Source organism: Cherax quadricarinatus, chromosome 20 (assembly GCF_038502225.1).
Source record: "Cherax quadricarinatus isolate ZL_2023a chromosome 20, ASM3850222v1, whole genome shotgun sequence".
NCBI lineage: Eukaryota > Metazoa > Arthropoda > Malacostraca > Decapoda > Parastacidae > Cherax > Cherax quadricarinatus.
In genome coordinates, this window is record NC_091311.1 from 14,248,963 (window position 1) to 14,271,223 (window position 22,261).

A 22,261-nucleotide genomic window follows, 5' to 3' on the forward strand; every position below is an offset into this window, starting at 1 on the left:
AGTCATGGGATGCCACATTACTGTGTCATGGGATGCCACATTACTGTGTCATGGGATGCCACATTACTGAGTCCTGGGATGCCACATTACTGTGTCATGGGATGCCACATTACTGTGTCATGGGATGCCACATTACTGTGTCATGGGATGCCACATTACTGTATCATGGGATGCCACATTACTGTGTCATGGGATGCCACATTACTGTGTCATGGGATGCTACATTACTGTGTCATGGGATGCCACATTACTGTGTCATGGGATGCCACATTACTCTGTCATGGGATGCCACATTACTGTGTCATGGGATGCCACATTACTGTGTCATGGGATGCCACATTACTGTGTCATGGGATGCCACATTACTGTGTCATGGGATGCCACATTACTGTATCATGGGATGCCACATTATTGTGTCATGGGATGCCACATTACTGTGTCATGGGATGCCACATTACTGTGTCATGGGATGCCACATTACTGTGTCATGGGATGCCACATTACTGTGTCATGGGATGCCACATTACTGTGTCATGGGATGCCACATTACTGTGTCATGGGATGCCACATTACTGTGTCATGGGATGCCACATTACTGTATCATGGGATGCCACATTACTGTGTCATGGGATGCCACATTACTGTGTCATGGGATGCCACATTACTGTGTCATGGGATGCCACGTTACTGTGTCATGGGATGCCACATTACTGTGTCATGGGATGCCACATTACTGTGTCATGGGGTGCCACATTACTGTGTCATGGGATGCCACATTACTGTGTCATGGGATGCCACATTACTGTATCATGGGATGCCACATTACTGTGTCATGGGATGCCACATTACTGTGTCATGGGATGCCACATTACTGTGTCATGGGATGCCACATTACTGTGTCATGGGATGCCACATTACTGTGTCATGGGATGCCACATTACTGTGTCATGGGATGCCACATTACTGTATCATTGGATGCCACATTACTGTATCATGGGATGCCACATTACTGTATCATGGGATGCCACATTACTGTATCATGGGATGCCACATTACTGTATCATTGGATGCCACATTACTGTATCTTTGGATGCCACATTACTGTGTCATGGGATGCCACATTACTGTATTATTGGATGCCACATTACTGTGTCATGGGATGCCACATTACTGTGTCATGGGATGCCACATTACTGTGTCATGGGATGCCACATTACTGTGTCATGGGATGCCACATTGCTGTGTCATGGGATGCCACATTACTGTATCATGGGATACCACAATACTGTGTCATGGGATACCACATTACTGTGTCATGGGATGCCACATTACTGTGTCATGGGATGCCACATTACTGTATCATGGGATACCACATTACTGTGTCATGGGATGCCACATTGCTGTGTCATGGGATGCCACATTACTGTATCATGGGATGCCACATTACTGTATCATGGGGTGCCACATTACTGTATCATGGGATGCCACATTGCTGTGTCATGGGATGCCACATTACTGTGCCATGTGATGCCACATTACTGTATCATGGGATGCCACATTACTGTGTCATGGGATGCCACATTACTGTGTCATGGGATGCCACATTACTGTATCATGGGATGCCACATTACTGTGTCATGGGATGCCACATTACTGTATCATGGGATGCCACATTACTGTGTCATGGGATGCCACATTACTGTATCATGGGATGCCACATTACTGTGTCATGGGATGCCACATTACTGTATCATGGGATGCCACATTATTGTGTCATGGGATGCCACATTACTGTATCATGGGATGCCACATTACTGTGTCATGGGATGCCACATTACTGTATCATGGGATGCCACATTACTGTGTCATGGGATGCCACATTACTGTGTCATGGGATGCCACATTACTGTGTCATGGGATGCCACATTACTGTATCATGGGATGCCACATTACTGTGTCATGGGATGCCACATTACTGTGTCATGGGATGCCACATTACTGTATCATGGGATGCCACATTACTGTATCATGGGATGCCCCATTACTTAGTCATGGGATGCCACATTACTGTATCATGGGATGCCACATTACTGTATCATGGGGTGCCACATTACTGTATCATGGGATGCCACATTACTGTGTCATGGGATGCCACATTACTGTGTCATGGGATGCCACATTACTGTGTCATGGGATGCCACATTACTGTGTCATGGGATGCCACATTACTGTGTCATGGGATGCCACATTACTGTGTCATGGGATGCCACATTACTGTGTAATGGGATGCCACATTACTGTGTCATGGGATGCCACATTACTGTGCCATGGGATGCCACATTACTGTGTCATGGGATGCCACATTACTGTGTCATGGGATGCCACATTACTGTATCATGGGATGCCACATTACTGTGTCATGGGATGACACGTTACTGTGTCATGGGATGCCACATTACAGTGTCATGGGATGCCACATTACTGTGTCATGGGATGCCACATTACTGTGTCATGGGGTGCCACATTACTGTGTCATGGGATGCCACATTACTGTGTCATGGGATGCCACATTACTGTATCATGGGATGTCACATTACTGTGTCATGGGATGCCACATTACTGTGTCATGGGATGCCACATTACTGTGTCATGCGATGCCACATTACTGTGTCATGGGATGCCACATTACTCTGTCATGGGATGCCACATTACTGTGTCATGGGATGCCACATTACTGTGTCATTGGATGCCACATTACTGTATCATGGGATGCCACATTACTGTATCATGGGGTGCCACATTACTGTATCATGGGATGCCACATTGCTGTGTCATGGGATGCCACATTACTGTGTCATGGGATGCCACATTACTGTATCATGGGATGCCACATTGCTGTATCATGGGATGCCACATTACTGTGTCATGGGATGCCACATTACTGTATCATGGGATGCCACATTACTGTGTCATGGGATGCCACATTACTGTATCATGGGATGCCACATTACTGTGTCATGGGATGCCACATTACTGTATCATGGGATGCCACATTACTGTGTCATGGGATGCCACATTACTGTATCATGGGATGCCACATTATTGTGTCATGGGATTCCACATTACTGTATCATGGGATGCCACATTACTGTGTCATGGGATGCCACATTACTGTATCATGGGATGCCACATTACTGTGTCATGGGATGCCACATTACTGTGTCATGGGATGCCACATTACTGTGTCATGGGATGCCACATTACTGTATCATGGGATGCCACATTACTGTGTCATGGGATGCCACATTACTGTGTCATGGGATGCCACATTACTGTATCATGGGATGCCACATTACTGTATCATGGGATGCCCCATTACTTAGTCATGGGATGCCACATTACTGTATCATGGGATGCCACATTACTGTATCATGGGGTGCCACATTACTGTATCATGGGATGCCACATTACTGTGTCATGGGATGCCACATTACTGTGTCATGGGATGCCACATTACTGTGTCATGGGATGCCACATTACTGTGTCATGGGATGCCACATTACTGTGTCATGTGATGCCACATTACTGTGTAATGGGATGCCACATTACTGTGTCATGGGATGCCACATTACTGTGTCATGGGATGCCACATTACTGTGTCATGGGATGCCACATTACTGTGTCATGGGATGCCACATTACTGTATCATGGGATGCCACATTACTGTGTCATGGGATGCCACGTTACTGTGTCATGGGATGCCACATTACTGTGTCATGGGATGCCACATTACTGTGTCATGGGATGCCACATTACTGTGTCATGGGGTGCCACATTACTGTGTCATGGGATGCCACATTACTGTGTCATGGGATGCCACATTACTGTATCATGGGATGTCACATTACTGTGTCATGGGATGCCACATTACTGTGTCATGGGATGCCACATTACTGTGTCATGGGATGCCACATTACTGTGTCATGGGATGCCACATTACTGTGTCATGGAATGCCACATTACTGTGTCATGGGATGCCACATTACTGTGTCATTGGATGCCACATTACTGTATCATGGGATGCCACATTACTGTATCATGGGATGCCACATTACTGTATCATGGGATGCCACATTACTGTATCATTGGATGCCACATTACTGTATCATTGGATGCCACATTACTGTATCATGGGATGCCACATTACTGTATCATTGGATGCCACATTACTGTGTCATGGGATGCCACATTACTGTGTCATGGCATGCCACATTACTGTGCCATGGGATGCCACATTACTGTGTCATGGGATGCCACATTACTGTGTCATGGTATGCCACATTACTGTGTCATGGGATGCCACATTACTGTGTCATGGGATGCCACATTACTGTGTCATGGGATGCCACATTACTGTGTCATGGGATGCCACATTACTGTATCATTGGATGCCACATTACTGTATCATGGGATGCCACATTACTGTATCATGGGATGCCACATTACTGAATCATGGGATGCCACATTACTGTATCATTGGATGCCACATTACTGTATCATTGGATGCCACATTACTGTGTCATGGGATGTCACATTACTGTGTCATGGGATGCCACATTACTGTGTCATGGGATGTCACATTACTGTGTCATGGGATGCCACATTACTGTGTCATGGGATGCCACATTACTGTGTCATGGGATGCCACATTACTGTGTCATGGGATGCCACATTACTGTGTCATGGGATGCCACATTACTGTGTCATGGGATGTGTGTCATTGGATGCCACATTACTTTGTCATGGGATGCCACATTACTGTGTCATGGGATGCCACATTACTGTGTCATGGGATGCCACATTACTGTGTCATGGGATGCCACATTACTGTGTCATGGGATGCCACATTACTGTGTCATGGGATGCCACATTACTGTGTCATGGGATGCCACATTACTGTGTCATGGGATGCCACATTACTGTGTCATGGGATGCCTCATTACTGTGTCATGGGATGCCACATTACTGTATCATGGGATGCCACATTACTGTGTCATGGGATGCCACATTACTGTGTCATGGGATGCCACATTACTGTGTCATGGGATGCCACATTACTGTGTCATGGGATGCCACATTACTGTATCATGGGATGCCACATTACTCTATCATGGGATGCCAGATTACTGTATCATGGGATGCCACATTACTGTGTCATGGGATGCCACATTACTGTATCATGGGATGCCACATTACTCTATCATGGGATGCCACATTACTGTATCATGGGATGCCACATTACTGTGTCATGGGATGCCACATTACTGTGTCATGGGATGCCACATTACTGTATCATGGGATGCCACATTACTGTATCATGGGATGCCACATTACTGTGTCATGGGATGCCACATTACTGTATCATGGGATGCCACATTACTCTATCATGGGATGCCACATTACTGTATCATGGGATGCCACATTACTCTATCATGGGATGCCACATTACTGTATCATGGGATGCCACATTACTGTGTCATGGGATGCCACATTACTGTGTCATGGGATGCCACATTACTGTATCATGGGATGCCACATTACTGTATCATGGGATGCCACATTACTGTGTCATGTGATGCCACATTACTGTATCATGGGATGCCACATTACTGTATCATGGGATGCCACATTACTGTATCATGGGATGCCACATTACTGTGTCATGGGATGCCACATTACTGTATCATGGGATGCCACATTACTCTATCATGGGATGCCACATTACTGTATCATGGGATGCCACATTACTGTGTCATGGGATGCCACATTACTGTGTCATGGGATGCCACATTACTGTGTCATGGGATGCCACATTACTGTGTCATGGGATGCCACATTACTGTGTCATGGGATGCCACATTACTGTGTCATGGGATGCCACATTACTGTGTCATGGGATGCCACATTACTGTGTCATGGGATGCCACATTACTGTGTCATGGGATGCCACATTACTGTGTCATGGGATGCCACATTACTGTGTCATGGTATGCCACATTACTGTGTCATGGGATGCCACGCTGCCGGAGCGTTATGCGCAGATGTGGATTTAACGATTTTTGTGAAGATAATAATAGTGATTGTTTTACAGTGGTGAAGTGTCACAGTGGAGGATCACTGAAGTGACAGAATACCATGTATACCATATATTGCAGTGGTTACGTGCCCAAATAACAGCTATTGGGCACCACTGTTCTCGAATATTGAATTATCAAAGCTTACGTAACAATCAATGGTTAAAGTGAATGGTCATTGTTGATACCGACAAAATGTAGAAAAAAAAAGACATTTTAGTTATGAAGAAGATACTCACAGTGATAAGTTTTCTTTAGTAAATATCCTCAAGTCTACCTAAGTTTGTTTGGAGACAAGAGCAAGATAACTAGAGTGCGGGAGAGTTGACGCTGGTCTGAGGCTGCAACACTTTGTCAACTTTACATGTATATGGTGTGGTAGGGTTTAAGCTGGGGCAAGGTTTAAGTTGGGTTAGGATTTAGCCTGAGGCAGGGTTTAAGTTGGGTTAGGATTTAGGCTTGGGCAAGGTTTAAGTTGGGTTAGGGTTTAGGCTGGGGCAAGGTTTAAGTTGGGTTAGGGTTTAGGCTGGGGCAAGGTTTAAGTTGGGTTAGGATTTAGGCTGGGGCAAGGTTTAAGTTGGGTTAGGATTTAGGCTGAGGCAGGGTTTAAGTTGGGTTAGGATTTAGGCTGGGGCAAGGTTTAAGTTGGGTTAGGGTTTAGGCTGGGGCAAGGTTTAAGTTGGGTTAGGATTTAGACTGGGGCAAGGTTTAAGTTGGGTTAGGATTTAGGCTGAGGCAAGGTTTAGTGTGGGGAAACATGAAGACCTGCTGGAGCAGGTGAGGGTTGGAGCATGTGAGGGTTGGAGCAGGTGAGGGCTGGAGCAGGGCGAGGGTTGGAGCAGGGCGAGGGTTGGAGCAGGGCGAGGGCTGGAGCAGGTGAGGGTTGGAGCAGGGCGAGGGTTGGAGCAGGGCGAGGGCTGGAGCAGGGCGAGGGTTGGAGCAGGGCGAGGGCTGGAGCAGGTGAGGGCTGGAGCAGGTGAGGGCTGGAGCAGGTGAGGGCTGGAGCAGGTGAGGGCTGGAGCAGGCCGAGGGTTGGAGCAGGGCGAGGGCTGGAGCAGGGCGAGGGCTGGAGCAGGGCGAGGGCTGGAGCAGGACGAGGGCTGGAGCAGGGTAAGGGCTGGAGCATGGCGAGGGCTGGAGCAGGTGAGGGCTGGAGCAGGACGAGGGTTGGAGCAGGGTGAGGGCTGGAGCAGGCCGAGGGATGGAGCAGGGCGAGGGCTGGAGCAGGGTGAGGGCTGGAGCAGGGTGAGGGCTAGAGCAGGGCGAGGGCTGGAGCAGGCCGAGGGCTGGAGCAGGACGAGGGCTGGAGCAGGGCGAGGGCTGGAGCAGGGCGAGGGATGGAGCAGGGCGAGGGCTGGAGCAGGACGAGGGCTGGAGCAGGACGAGGGCTGGAGCAGGACGAGGGCTGGAGCAGGACGAGGGCTGGAGCAGGACGAGGGCTGGAGCAGGACGAGGGCTGGAGCAGGGCGAGGGCTGGAGCAGGGCGAGGGCTGGAGCAGGACGAGGGCTGGAGCAGGACGAGGGCTGGAGCAGGACGAGGGCTGGAGCAGGACGAGGGCTGGAGCAGGGTGAGGGCTGGAGCAGGCCGAGGGCTGGAGCAGGCCGAGGGCTGGAGCAGGGCGAGGGCTGGAGCAGGGTGAGGGCTGGAGCAGGGCGAGGGCTGGAGCAGGCCGAGGGCTGGAGCAGGGCGAGGGCTGGAGCAGGCCGAGGGTTGGAGCAGGGTCTGAGGTTACGAGTAAGGTTAACACAGCCAGGGAAGGACGTACTTGTATGAAGGTGTCCCTGAGAGCACAGTGCGGCACAGGGATGGGCGACACACTGCGCATGCGGAGCACCTCAGTCAGAGTCGCGTCCATGTAGACCAATCTGCAGGTATGGTATACACACACACGCGCACACACATACACACACACACACACACACACACACACACACACGCACGCACGCACGCACGCACCCACACACACACATACATACACACACACGCACACACACACGCACGCACGCACGCACACACACACACACACGCACATACACACACACACGCGCACACACATACACACACACACACACACACACGCACACACACGCACGCACGCACACACAAGATTAAATTTACAAGTGAAATATAAAGATGCTTACATTTTGGCTTTATTTATAATTAGTTTTGAGTTATTCATGCTTATATTTGTTATTATCGGTTTTAATATTATGTTGATGGGGAAGCGCTAAACCCGTAAAGGTCATACAGCTTCTCCAATGAATGAGGCAATCAGGTTTGACTAGATAATAAAGTTAGTTTTAAATTCTTGGAACAACATTGCTTGGACATGTAAGTAGCAGTCCCACCTCCGGCTCACAGTGGCACACACACGTCTTCAAACATCTTATATACAATATCCAAAATACTCTCCAAGTTAAAATAAAATCTCTGATTTAAATTATACCAGCAACACCAATTTAAGATCATTGTGGAAAATAATTTCCCAAAATTATATTGTATATTTTGTATAATGTAAATATAGATGATTAATGCATTACTGTTGATCTGAAGTGTATTTTGAAGAGAAGAACCATCAGAGAAGCTGCGCATGCGCCGAGGGAGAGAGAGGCGGGGGAGTGTTTGGAATGTGTTTTAACAGGCTGGTCCCCTCAAGGAAGGTTCCTTGATGTTGGTGAGGGGCTCTTGATTTAGGGAATTGGATCTGTGCTCCAGTTCCCCGAATTAAGCCTGAATGCCTTCCACATCTCCCCCCCCCAGGCGCTGTATAATCCTCCGGGTTTAGCGTTTCCCCCTTGATAATAATAATAATTAACAGGCTGGTCAAAAATGGGACCATGAAATTGGCGTCCACGGCGGCCTAAGGATTAATATAGGCCTCACATCGTAATAGGAAGTGTTGTAACTGTTCCCGGTGAAGAGTGAGGGAACGTGATTTACGGGACCACTGTAATACAGTGGTAAAATTAGTGTATAATGGTAGATGCCTAGGGGGAAATGGCGCGAGGCCATGACGAGTGTTCAGAGGAAAATACCCGTGATTCAATTATCACTCACCGAGATCGGATCTTAATGTATGTATTTCTAACGTTTGTAAAATTAACAAGACACTAAGTGGTCTTGTGAATTGTAGTGAAATCAGTGATAATAACAGTAAGTTAAGGGAATGTGTGGAGTGAAATGAGTCGCCGTTCTCCGAGTGAACACATGTAAGTGTGCGTAGAACACGGTGCTGTTCGGAGTTTTGTCTTCTGAAGCCGGACCTATCCAAGTGATATCATAATCCTGCTGAAAGACGAACTGTATCAGTTTAGCAGGATATCGAAATGAGATAGTGAATGGAGGAAATAAGGAACCTCAACCACCCACAGTTAAGTAACCTTTCTAGTTATAGCAAACTGATACTGGCCAGTTGGGCATGATATAATATGATAGGTGTTGTGGGTGATCCAGCTGCATCAAGTGACCACCAGAGAAAATCTGGAAACTGGTGGTATTAGACAAGTGTTTTCCCTGATGGATATACATGTGTGTAACCCACCCCACCTTTTCCTTCAATCTAATGTAATCCATACAGTCGACAACTATTTAGTAGCGCCGTACTTGTGGGTGCTATCCACTTCTATACTGGTCTAGGATAGATATGGGTAAGATTTGTGTGGGTTATCGAAGGGGCCACATGCAGCGACCAGGGGTGGCTACTGTAACTACTGTAAACAATATATGGTTGTCTCCTCCCAATGAGATTACTTGTATGACTGTAATGTTGAGGTTCATACAGGTAACCCCTTATAAATTTTCCACAATCACCACTTTTTGCTCTCTGCAATTGTAAATGTGTCAGACTGGCGACTACTGAATCGATAACTGATCCTTACTTGGTACGGTCGTCCAAAGAGGGTAGGTGGGTGTGGCCCACAACATGATCCAGCTCTTTGTGTATTTTATGCATTATGTTAGGATGGTGGGCCACCAGCAACACGGCAAAGCAGAGTGTAGCAGAGCTGCTGTCAGAACCAGCGGTGAACAAGTCAACACACACCCCAACCAGCTGCTTCTCTGGTGAAGCAAATAAAAACTTTCAATAAATATTTTGATGTACGACTTTGTATTCTTTAGGTATCTCTGAATGTCAAAATTTCAACTGGAATGAAAAAATACGATAAAAATACCTGTAAAAGTAGTACATTTTTCGTTTTTATTGTTATTGATCTCATTGATGTAAATATCCATGAAGTCTCGCAGGTTGTCTGGGTCAAGCGACGACTTGTGCTTCTCAACACTTCTCTTTGAAATTGAAAAATATATCAACAGTATAGTGTGCGCATATACAATATATATATATATATATATATATATATATATATATATATATATATATATATATATATATATATATATATATATATATATATATATATATATATATATATATATATATATATATGCAAAACAAATACTATAGTTCCTTGATAATGTGAGTAGTCACGAAAGCGCTTGGAATTTCTCTATTCTTTCAGAGTGGTTGTTTTGCATATTCTGAAATCACCTGTTTACTGTGATCTTATTGCATATATATATATATATATATATGTCGTGCCGAATAGGCAGAACTTGCGATCTTGGCTTAAATAGCAACGCTCATCTTGCCAAATAGGACAAGTGAAAATTTGTGTATGCAATAATTTCGCCAAAATCATTCAGAACCTAACGAAAAAAATATATTTCATTGTGTTTGTTTAGTTTTAAATTATTGTAAACAAATCTAAAATATATTTAATTGGGTTAGGCTAAAATAAATTGTTCTTGTTATGGTAAGGTTAGGTAAGTTTTCTAAGATTCTTTTGGTGCAAAAGTAAAATTTTTTACATTAACATCAATGAAAAAAATATATCTTTAAACATATAAGAGAAAATTTCAGAAAGGACTTAATTTTAAATGAGTTCTTGCTAATTGACCAGTTTTACATATTCGGCACGACATATATATATATATATATATATATATATATATATATATATATATATATATATATATATATATATATATATATTTTAGAAAGAACTTAATTTTAAATAAGTTCTTGCTAATTGACCAGTTTTACATATACGGCACGACATATATATATATATATACATGTATATATATATATATATATATATATATATATATATATATATATATATATATATATATATATATATATTTATATATATATATATATATATATATATATATATATATATATATATATATATATATATATATATATATATATATATATATATATATATATATAAACAACACTGCGACTAGCCACGGTTAGAGCGTCTTGGAAGTTTCGCTTACCATGAGGCGGGCTAAAACAACACGGGTTCGAATCCTCGGCTAGTTGCAGTGTTATTGATATATATATATATATATATATATATATATATATATATATATATATATATATATATATATATAATGTACCATACCCCCGGCCGGGATTGAACCCGCGGTCATAGAGTCTCAAAACTCCAGCCCGTCGCGCTAACCACTAGACCAGCTAGCCACAATAGGATTCATCCAACTAGGTATATTTCTACACCATAGGAAAGTTAGCACAGGCACCTCTGTGACCACAAATGCAAGTTTTTACAGACGAATCTCCAGCTAGCGTGGCCGTGACGAACTCTAGCTCAAGTCCCTTTACTGCCGTCAACATGACTTAAGAAATCGTAATGACACGATTGCAAATAAACCATACCCCCGGCCGGGATTGAACCCGCGGTCATAGAGTCTCAAAACTCCAGCCCGTCGCGCTAACCACTAGACCAGCTAGCCACAATAAGATTCATCCAACTAGGTATATTTCTACACCATAGGAAAGTTAGCACAGGCACCTCTGTGACCACAAATGCAAGTTTTTACAGACGAATCTCCAGCTAGCGTGGCCGTGACGAACTCTAGCTCAAGTCCCTTTACTGCCGTCAACATGACTTAAGAAATCGTAATGACACGATTGCAAATAAACCATACCCCCGGCCGGGATTGAACCCGCGGTCATAGAGTCTCAAAACTCCAGCCCGTCGCGCTAACCACTAGACCAGCTAGCCACAATAAGATTCATCCAACTAGGTATATTTCTACACCATAGGAAAGTTAGCACAGGCACCTCTGTGACCACAAATGCAAGTTTTTACAGACGAATCTCCAGCTAGCGTGGCCGTGACGAACTCTAGCTCAAGTCCCTTTACTGCCGTCAACATGACTTAAGAAATCGTAATGACACGATTGCAAATAAACCATACCCCCGGCCGGGATTGAACCCGCGGTCATAGAGTCTCAAAACTCCAGCCCGTCGCGCTAACCACTAGACCAGCTAGCCACAATAAGATTCATCCAACTAGGTATATTTCTACACCATAGGAAAGTTAGCACAGGCACCTCTGTGACCACAAATGCAAGTTTTTACAGACGAATCTCCAGCTAGCGTGGCCGTGACGAACTCTAGCTCAAGTCCCTTTACTGCCGTCAACATGACTTAAGAAATCGTAATGACACGATTGCAAATAAACCATACCCCCGGCCGGGATTGAACCCGCGGTCATAGAGTCTCAAAACTCCAGCCCGTCGCGCTAACCACTAGACCAGCTAGCCACAATAAGATTCATCCAACTAGGTATATTTCTACACCATAGGAAAGTTAGCACAGGCACCTCTGTGACCACAAATGCAAGTTTTTACAGACGAATCTCCAGCTAGCGTGGCCGTGACGAACTCTAGCTCAAGTCCCTTTACTGCCGTCAACATGACTTAAGAAATCGTAATGACACGATTGCAAATAAACCATACCCCCGGCGCTAGCTGGAGATTCGTCTGTAAAAACTTGCATTTGTGGTCACAGAGGTGCCTGTGCTAACTTTCCTATGGTGTAGAAATATACCTAGTTGGATGAATCTTATTGTGGCTAGCTGGTCTAGTGGTTAGCGCGACGGGCTGGAGTTTTGAGACTCTATGACCGCGGGTTCAATCCCGGCCGGGGGTATGGTTTATTTGCAATCGTGTCATTACGATTTCTTAAGTCATGTTGACGGCAGTAAAGGGACTTGAGCTAGAGTTCGTCACGGCCACGCTAGCTGGAGATTCGTCTGTAAAAACTTGCATTTGTGGTCACAGAGGTGCCTGTGCTAACTTTCCTATGGTGTAGAAATATACCTAGTTGGATGAATCTTATTGTGGCTAGCTGGTCTAGTGGTTAGCGCGACGGGCTGGAGTTTTGAGACTCTATGACCGCGGGTTCAATCCCGGCCGGGGGTATGGTTTATTTGCAATCGTGTCATTACGATTTCTTAAGTCATGTTGACGGCAGTAAAGGGACTTGAGCTAGAGTTCGTCACGGCCACGCTAGCTGGAGATTCGTCTGTAAAAACTTGCATTTGTGGTCACAGAGGTGCCTGTGCTAACTTTCCTATGGTGTAGAAATATACCTAGTTGGATGAATCTTATTGTGGCTAGCTGGTCTAGTGGTTAGCGCGACGGGCTGGAGTTTTGAGACTCTATGACCGCGGGTTCAATCCCGGCCGGGGGTATGGTTTATTTGCAATCGTGTCATTACGATTTCTTAAGTCATGTTGACGGCAGTAAAGGGACTTGAGCTAGAGTTCGTCACGGCCACGCTAGCTGGAGATTCGTCTGTAAAAACTTGCATTTGTGGTCACAGAGGTGCCTGTGCTAACTTTCCTATGGTGTAGAAATATACCTAGTTGGATGAATCTTATTGTGGCTAGCTGGTCTAGTGGTTAGCGCGACGGGCTGGAGTTTTGAGACTCTATGACCGCGGGTTCAATCCCGGCCGGGGGTATGGTTTATTTGCAATCGTGTCATTACGATTTCTTAAGTCATGTTGACGGCAGTAAAGGGACTTGAGCTAGAGTTCGTCACGGCCACGCTAGCTGGAGATTCGTCTGTAAAAACTTGCATTTGTGGTCACAGAGGTGCCTGTGCTAACTTTCCTATGGTGTAGAAATATACCTAGTTGGATGAATCTTATTGTGGCTAGCTGGTCTAGTGGTTAGCGCGACGGGCTGGAGTTTTGAGACTCTATGACCGCGGGTTCAATCCCGGCCGGGGGTATGGTTTATTTGCAATCGTGTCATTACGATTTCTTAAGTCATATATAATGTGTGTGTGTGTGTGTGTGTGTGTATATATGTATGTATGTCGTGCCGAATATGTAAAACTGGTAAATTAGCAAGAACTCATTTAAAATTAAGTCCTTTCTAAAATTTTCTCTTATACGTTTAAAGGTATATTTTTTTCATTAATGTTAATGTAAAAATTTTTAATTTTGCACCAAAAGAATCTTAGAAAACTTACCTAACCTTATTATAAGAAGAGCAATTTATTTTAGCCTAACCCAATTAAATATATTTTGGATTTGTTTACAATAATTTAATACTAAACAAACACAGTGAAATATATTTTTTTCGTTAGGTTCAGAATGATTTTGGCGACATTATTGCATACACAAATTTTCACTTGTCCTATATGGCAAGATGAACGTTGCTATTTAAGCCAAGATCGCAAATTTTGCCTATTCGGCACAACATCTATATATATATATATATATATATATATATATATATATATATATATATATATATATATATATATATATATATATATATATATATATATATATATATTATAATTGTTCTAGGTAGTAAGTTGGTAGACAGGTACTACTGTCCTGCCAAGTGAGTGTAAAACGAAAGCCTGTAATTGTTTTACATGATGGTAAGATTGCTGGTATCCTTTTTTCTGTCTCATAAACATGCAAGATTTCAGGTACGTCTTGCTACTTCTACTTACACTTAGGTCACACTACACATACGTGTACAAGCATGTATATACACACCCCTCTGGGTTTTCTTCTATTTTCTTTCTAGTTCTTGTTCTTGTTTATTTCCTTTTATCTCCATGGGGAAGTGGAACAGAATTCTTCCTCCGTAAGCCATGCGTGTTGTAAGAGGCGACTAAAATGCTGGGAGAAAGGGGCTAGTAACCCCTTCTCCTGTACAAATTACTAAATTTAAAAAGAGAAACTTTCGTTTTTCTTTTTGGGTCACCCTGCCTTGGTGGGATAAGGCCGGTTTGTTGAAAGAAGACTTATGTTATTGTGGTAGGGGACCGAAATGCAAAAGTAGGAGAAACATTTAGAGAGGGTGTGGTAGGTAAGTTTGGGGTGCAAGGTGTAAATGATAATGGGAGCCCTTTGATTGAACTTTGTATAGAAAGGGGTTTAGTTGTAGGTAATACATATTTTAAGAAAAAGAGGATAAATAAGTAAACAAGATATGATGTAGGGCGTAATGACAGTAGTTTGTTGGATTACGTATTGGTAGATAAAAGACTATTGAGTAGACTTCAGGATGTACATGTTTATAGAGGGGCCACAGATATATCAGATCACTCTCTAGTTGTAGCTACAGTGAGAGTTAAAGGTAGATGGGATACAAGGAAAATATGAGCATCAAGTAAGAGAGAGGTGAAGGTGTATAAATTAAAAGAGGAGGCAGTTAGGGTAAGATGTAAACAACTTTTGGAGGATAGATGGGCTAGTGAGAGTATAGGTAATGGGGTCGAAGATGTATGGGGTAGGTTTAAAAATGTAGTGTTAGTGTGTTCAGCAGAAGTTTGTGGTTACAGGAAAGTGGGTGCGGGAGGGAAGAGGAGCGATTGGTGGAATGATGATGTAAAGAGAGTAGTAAGGGAGAAAAAGTTAGCATATGAGAGGTTTTTACAAAGTAGAAGTAATTCAAGGAGGGAGGAGTATATTGAGAGAAAAAGAGAGGTAAGAGAGTGGTGAAGCAATGTAAAAAGAGAGCAAATGATGAAGTGAGTGAGATGTTAACAAATTTTGTTGAAAATAAGAAAAAGTTTTGGAGTGAGATTAACAAGTTGAGGAAGCCTAGGGAACAAATTGATTTAGTCAGTTAAAAATAGGAGAGGAGAGTTATTAAATGGAGAGTTAGAGGTATCGGGAAGACGGAGGGAATATTTTGAGAAATTGTTAAATGCTGATGATGATAGGGAAGCTGTGATTTCATGTATAGGGCAAGGAGGAATAACATCTTGTAGGAGTGAGGAAGAGGCAGTTGCGAGTGTAGAGGAAGTTCTTGAGGCGGTCGGTAGGTGGGTATGGAAGAGGGTAAGGTACCTAGGGATTGAGTATACCTGGTAAAGTGTATGTTAGAGTTATTGTTGAAAAAATTAAGAGTAAGACGGAGAGTAGGATAGCAGATGAACAAGAAGGCTTCAGGAAAGGTAGGGGGTGTGTAGACCAAATGTTTTTAGTGAAACATATAGGTGAACAGTATTTAGATAAAGCTAAAGAGGTTTTTATGGCATTTATGGATTTGGAAAAATCGATATGACAGGGTGGATAGGGGGGCAATGTGGCAAATGTTGCAGGTGTATGGTATAGGTAGGTTACTGAAAACAGTGAAGGATTTTTTACAAGGATAGTGAGGCTCAAGTTAGAGTATGTAGGAAAGAGGGAGATTATTTCCCAGTAAAAGTAGGCCTTAGATAAGGATGTGTGATGTCACCGTGGTTGTTCAAGAGATGTGAATGCGAGGGTCTTGGCAAGAGGTGTGGAGTTAAAAGATAAAGAATCAAACACAAAGTGGAGTTGTCACAATTGGTTTTTGCTGATGATACTGTGCTCTTGGGAGATTCTGAAGAGAAGTTGCAGAGGTTGGTGGATGAATTTGGTAGGTTATGTAAAAGAAGAAAATTAAAAGAATATAGGAAAGAGTAAGGTTATGAGGATAAAACGATTAGGTAATGAAAGAATGGATATCAGATTGAAGGGAGAGAGAGTATGGAGGAGGTGAATGTGTTCAGATATTTGGGAGTGGACGTGTCAGCAGATGGGTCTATGAAAGATGAGGTGAATCATACAACTGATGAGGGAAAAAGGGTGAGCGGTGCACTTGGGAGTCTGTGGAGAAAAGCAAAGAGGGGAATGTATGAGAGTATAGTTTTACCAACGCCCTTACATGGGTGTGAAGCATGGGTGATGAATGTTGCAGTGAGGAGAAGGCTGGAGGCAGTGGAGATGTCATGTCTGAGAGCAATGTGTGGTGTGAATGTAATGCAGAGAATTCGTAGTTTGGAAGTTAGGAGGTGGTGCGGGATTGCCAAAACTGTTGTCCAGAGGGCTGAGGAAGGGTTGTTGAGGTGGTTCTGACATTTAGAGAGATTGGAACGAAACAGAATGACTTCCAAAGTGTATAAATCTGTAGTGGAGGGAAGGCGGCTAGGGGTCGACCTAGGAAAGGTTGGAGGGAGGGAGTAAAGGAGGTTTTGCGTGCGAGGGGCTTGGACTTACAGCAAGCATGCATGAGCGTGTTTGATAGGAGTGAATGGAGACAAATGGTTTTTGATACTTGACGTGCTGTTGGAGTGTGAGCATTTATAAAAGAATTCAGGGAAACCGGTAGGCCGGACTTGAGTCCTGGAGATGGGAAGTAGTGTTTGCACTGTGAAGGAGGGGTGTTAATGTTGCAGATTTATAAACTGTAGTGTAAAGCATCCCTCATCAAAGACAGTGATGAAGTGAAAGATGATGAACGTTTTTCTTTTTCGGGCCACCCTGCCTTGGTGGGAAGCGGCCGATGTGTTAATAAAAAATAAATAAATAAATAAATAACTACATATATATATATATATATATATATATATATATATATATATATATATATATATATATATATATATATATATATATATATATATATACAAAACAACCACTCTGAAAGAATAGAGAAATTTCAAGCGCTTTCGTGACTACTCACATTCCTTGATAATGTGAGTAGTCACGAAATCGCTTGGAATTTCTCTATTCTTTCAGAGTGGTTGTTTTGCATATTCTGAAATCACCTGTTTACTGTGATCTTATTGCATATATATATATATATATATATATATATATATATATATAGATATATATATATATATATATATATATGTCGTGCCGAATATGTAAAACTGGTCAATTAGCAAGAACTCATTTAAAATTAAGTCCTTTCTAAAATTTTCTCTTATACGTTTAAAGATATATTTTTTTCATTAATGTTGATTTAAAAATTTATAATTTTGCACCAAAAGAATCTTAGAAAACTTACCTAACCTAATTACAACAAGAACAATTTATTTTAGCCTAACCCAACTAAATATATTTTAGATTTGTTTACAATAATTTAATACTAAACAAACACAGTGAAATATATTTTTTTTTCGTTAGGTTCAGAATGATTTTGGCGAAATTATTGCATACACAAATTTTCGCTAGTCTTATATGGCAAGATGAGCATTGCTATTTAAGCCAAGATCGCAAGTTCTGCCTATTCGGCACGACATATATATATATATATTATTTCCCAGTAAAAGTATGCCTTAGACAAGGATGTGTGATGTCACCGTGGTTGTTTAATATATTTATAAATGGGGTTGTAAGAGAAGTAAATGCGAGGGTCTTGACAAGAGGCGTGGAGTTAAAAGATAAAGAATCACACATAAAGTGGGAGTTGTCACAGTTGCTCTTTGCTGATGACACTGTGCTCTTGGGAGATTCTGAAGAGAAGTTGCAGAGATTGGTGGATGAATTTGGTAGGGTGTGCAAAAGAAGAAAATTAAAAGTGAATACAGGAAAGAGTAAGGTTACGAGGATAACAAAACGATTAGGTGATGAAAGATTGAATATCAGATTGGAGGGAGAGAGTATGGAAGAGGTGAATGTTTTCAGATATTTGAGAGTGGACGTGTCAGCGGATGGGTCTATGAAAGATGGGGTGAATCATAGAATTGATGAGGGGAAAAGGGTGAGCGGTGCACTTAGGAGTCTGTGGAGACAAAGAACTTTGTCCTTGGAGGCAAAGAGGGGAATGTATGAGAATATAGTTTTACCAACGCTCTTATATGGGTGTGAAGCATGGGTGATGAATGTTGCAGCGAGGAGAAGGCTGGAGGCAGTGGAGATGTCATGTCTGAGGGCAATGTGTGGTGTGAATATAATGCAGAGAATTCGTAGTTTGGAAGTTAGGAGGAGGTGCGGGATTACCAAAACTGTTGTCCAGAGGGCTGTGGAAGGGTTGTTGAGGTGGTTTGGACATGTAGAGAGAATGGAGCGAAACAGAGTGACTTCAAGAGTGTATCAGTCTGTAGTGGAAGGAAGGCGGGGTAAGGGTCTGCCTAGTTATTATTATTATAATCAAGGGGGAAGCGCTAAACCCGTAGGATTATACAGCGCCCAGGGGAGGGGGAATGTGGAAGGCATTCAGGCTTAATTCGGGGAACTGGAGCACAGATCCAATTCCCTAAATCAAGAGCCCCTCACCAACATCAAGGAACCTTCCATGAGGGGAAGGGTCTGCCTAGGAAAGGTTGGAGGGAGGGGGTAAAGGAGGTTTTATGTGCGAGGGGCTTGGACTTCCAGCAGGCATGCTTGAGCCTGTTTGATAGGAGTGAATGGAGACAAATGGTTTTTAATACTTGACGTGCTGTTGGAGTGTGAGCAAAGTAACATTTATGAAGGGGTTCTGGGAAACCGGCAGGCCGGACTTGAGTCCTGGAGATGGGAAGTAGAGTGCCTGCACTCTGAAGGAGGGGTGTTAATGTTGCAGTTTAAAAACTGTAGTGTAAAGCGCCCTTCTGGCAAGACAGTGATGGAGTGAATGATGGTGAAAGTTTTTCTTTTTCGGGCCACCCTGCCTTTGTGGGAATCGGCCAGTGTGATAATATTAAAATAATATATATATATATATTCTTTCTTTCAACACATCGGCCGTATCCCACCAAGGCAGGGTGGCCCAAAAGGAAAAACAAAAGTTTCTCCTTTCACATTTAGTAATATATACAGGAGAAGGGGTTACTAGCCCCTTGCTCCTGGCATTTTAGTCGCCTCTTACAACACGCATAGCTTACGGAGGAAGAATTCTGTTCCACTTCCCCATGGAGATAAGAGGAAATAAACAAGAACAAGAGCTAGTAAGAAAATAGAAGAAAACCCAGAGGGGTGTGTATACATATGCTTGTACATGTATGTGTAGTGTGACCTAAGTGTAAGCAGAAGTAGCAAGACGTACCTGAAACCTTGCATGTTTATGAGACAGAAAAAACACCAGCAATCCTACCATCGTGTAAAACAATTACAGGCTTACGTTTTACACTCACTTGGCAGGACGGTAGTACCTCCCTGGGCGGTTGCTGTCTACCAACCTACTACCTAAATATATGTATATATGTATATATATATGTATATATATATATGTATATATATGTATGTATATATATGTATATATATGTATGTATATATATGTATGTATATATATGTATATATGTATATATATATATGTATATATATATATATGTATATATATATATATGAAAGACATTGACACACACGATGCCTTCTACCTACTCACCAGGTGCCTGTCAATCCCAAAAGTTACGTACTTTCTTAGATGCTCCCCAGCCTTCAGCAGTCCAAAACTCAAGGAATATGACTCTCTCCTTAAGACCATGCTAGAGAGTGTATTTAATCTTTCCCTTTAAGATGGACAGTGGTTGCAAGCCTCACTTCCGGTCAGGCTTGGAGGGCTAGGAGTACGCAGATCCTCCCAGATTGCTCTACCAGCTTTCCTGTCATCTTCCATAGCATCAAGCGAGTTGATAAGACAAATTCTTCCTGATACCCTCAGTGACTCAGCAGGAATAGAAGACCCTAGCTATGCCAGTGCCATCACTGACTGGGAGATTCTTGCTGCTCCAGCACCAAACCCTAGTGCAGCACTGGTTCACAAAGAGTCAAGCTGGGATGGCCCGATCACTGAAAAGATGCTTGCCAACATGCTCAGGGCTGCAACATCAGATAGAGAGATTGCCCGTCTCCAGGCTGTGAGCGCACATCACTCCGGGGACTTCCTCCAAACAGTTCCCATATCGGCAATGGGAACGCGTCTCGACCTAAGACCCTCCTTATTGCAGTGGCTCTGCGCCTTGCTGCCCCAATTCACACAGAATATACGTGTATTTGAGGCGACGCACAAGCAGACCAATATGGTCTACATGGTCTTAACTGTTCCAAAACCAAGGGATGGCATGCAAGACACAATGAGGTCAACGACATTATTAAGAGAACCCTTGCTACAGCTGGATGCCCAGCCGAGAGGGAGCCCCGATCACTAGCAGCTAACAATACCCACAACCCAGCAAACTGCCCCGATGGGATCACCATCTATCCTTGGAAGAATGGCAAGCTCTTAGCATGGGACTATAACTGTGTGTCCACACTGGCTGACACCTATATCAATCACAGTGTGGGGCGACAGGGAGGAGCTGCTGACCACAGGGAGGAGTACAAGATCAGCAAGTACAGGGACATAAGCCAACAGTATCAATTTGTGCCAGTGGGATCAGAGGCCTTGGGATCATGGGGAAAAAATGGCACACATTTCCTTAAAGAATTGGGTTCCAGACTCATCGACACCACCAGGGACCCAAGGGCAGCCACTTTCATGTTCCAGCGCCTCAGCATGGCCATCCGGAGGGGAAATGCTTGCTGCAAACTTGGCTCGCTTCCAGCCTCGGAGGAGCTGGAGGAAATTCATGATCTTTGATACATTGTGCCATTGTATTCATGTTTATGTTTTTCTGTAATTGTATTCTGTTTATTAATAAATGTTCACATAGAATATCTAATTATAGGGGGTGGTACGAGAAGGAAATATTCAAACAGCTCCGGGGAGAATCTTGAGTTTTCCCTGAGGTACGTTTATTGTCTTCTCTGAGGATGAGGGTCCCATTCCAGCCATAGAGATGGTACTTCCCTATATATATATATATATATATATATATATATATATATATATATATATATATATATATATATATATATATATATGTATATATCCATATCTGTATTAATCACTGGTGGTTCTTGTTTTATTGAACTTTTGCAAACATTAAACAAACTGTAAAGATACTAAGTTTGCGCAAACTAAACAACACCGAACCAGAAACTTCAGTAATCTTTTCCTTCGGTATTCTCCTGAATTTCCCATGGTAAACCTGA

At 43.1% G+C, this 22,261-nt stretch overlaps 1 protein-coding gene across 2 annotated transcripts in view; it reads right to left on the reverse strand.

Annotated features, from left to right (window-relative positions):
- Nucleotides 1–7,900: 7,900 nt before the first annotated feature.
- LOC128700083 (methyl farnesoate epoxidase) overlaps nt 7,901–22,261 on the reverse strand; it is a gene marked incomplete at its 3' end in the record, with an annotated part of 40,494 nt that continues 26,133 nt past the window's right edge. For both annotated transcript variants that reach the window (XM_070086887.1, XM_070086886.1), the window contains 3 exon segments: nt 7,901–8,000; nt 10,014–10,194; nt 10,308–10,422. In XM_070086887.1, coding sequence (XP_069942988.1) covers nt 7,901–8,000; nt 10,014–10,194; nt 10,308–10,422 — 396 coding nt within the window.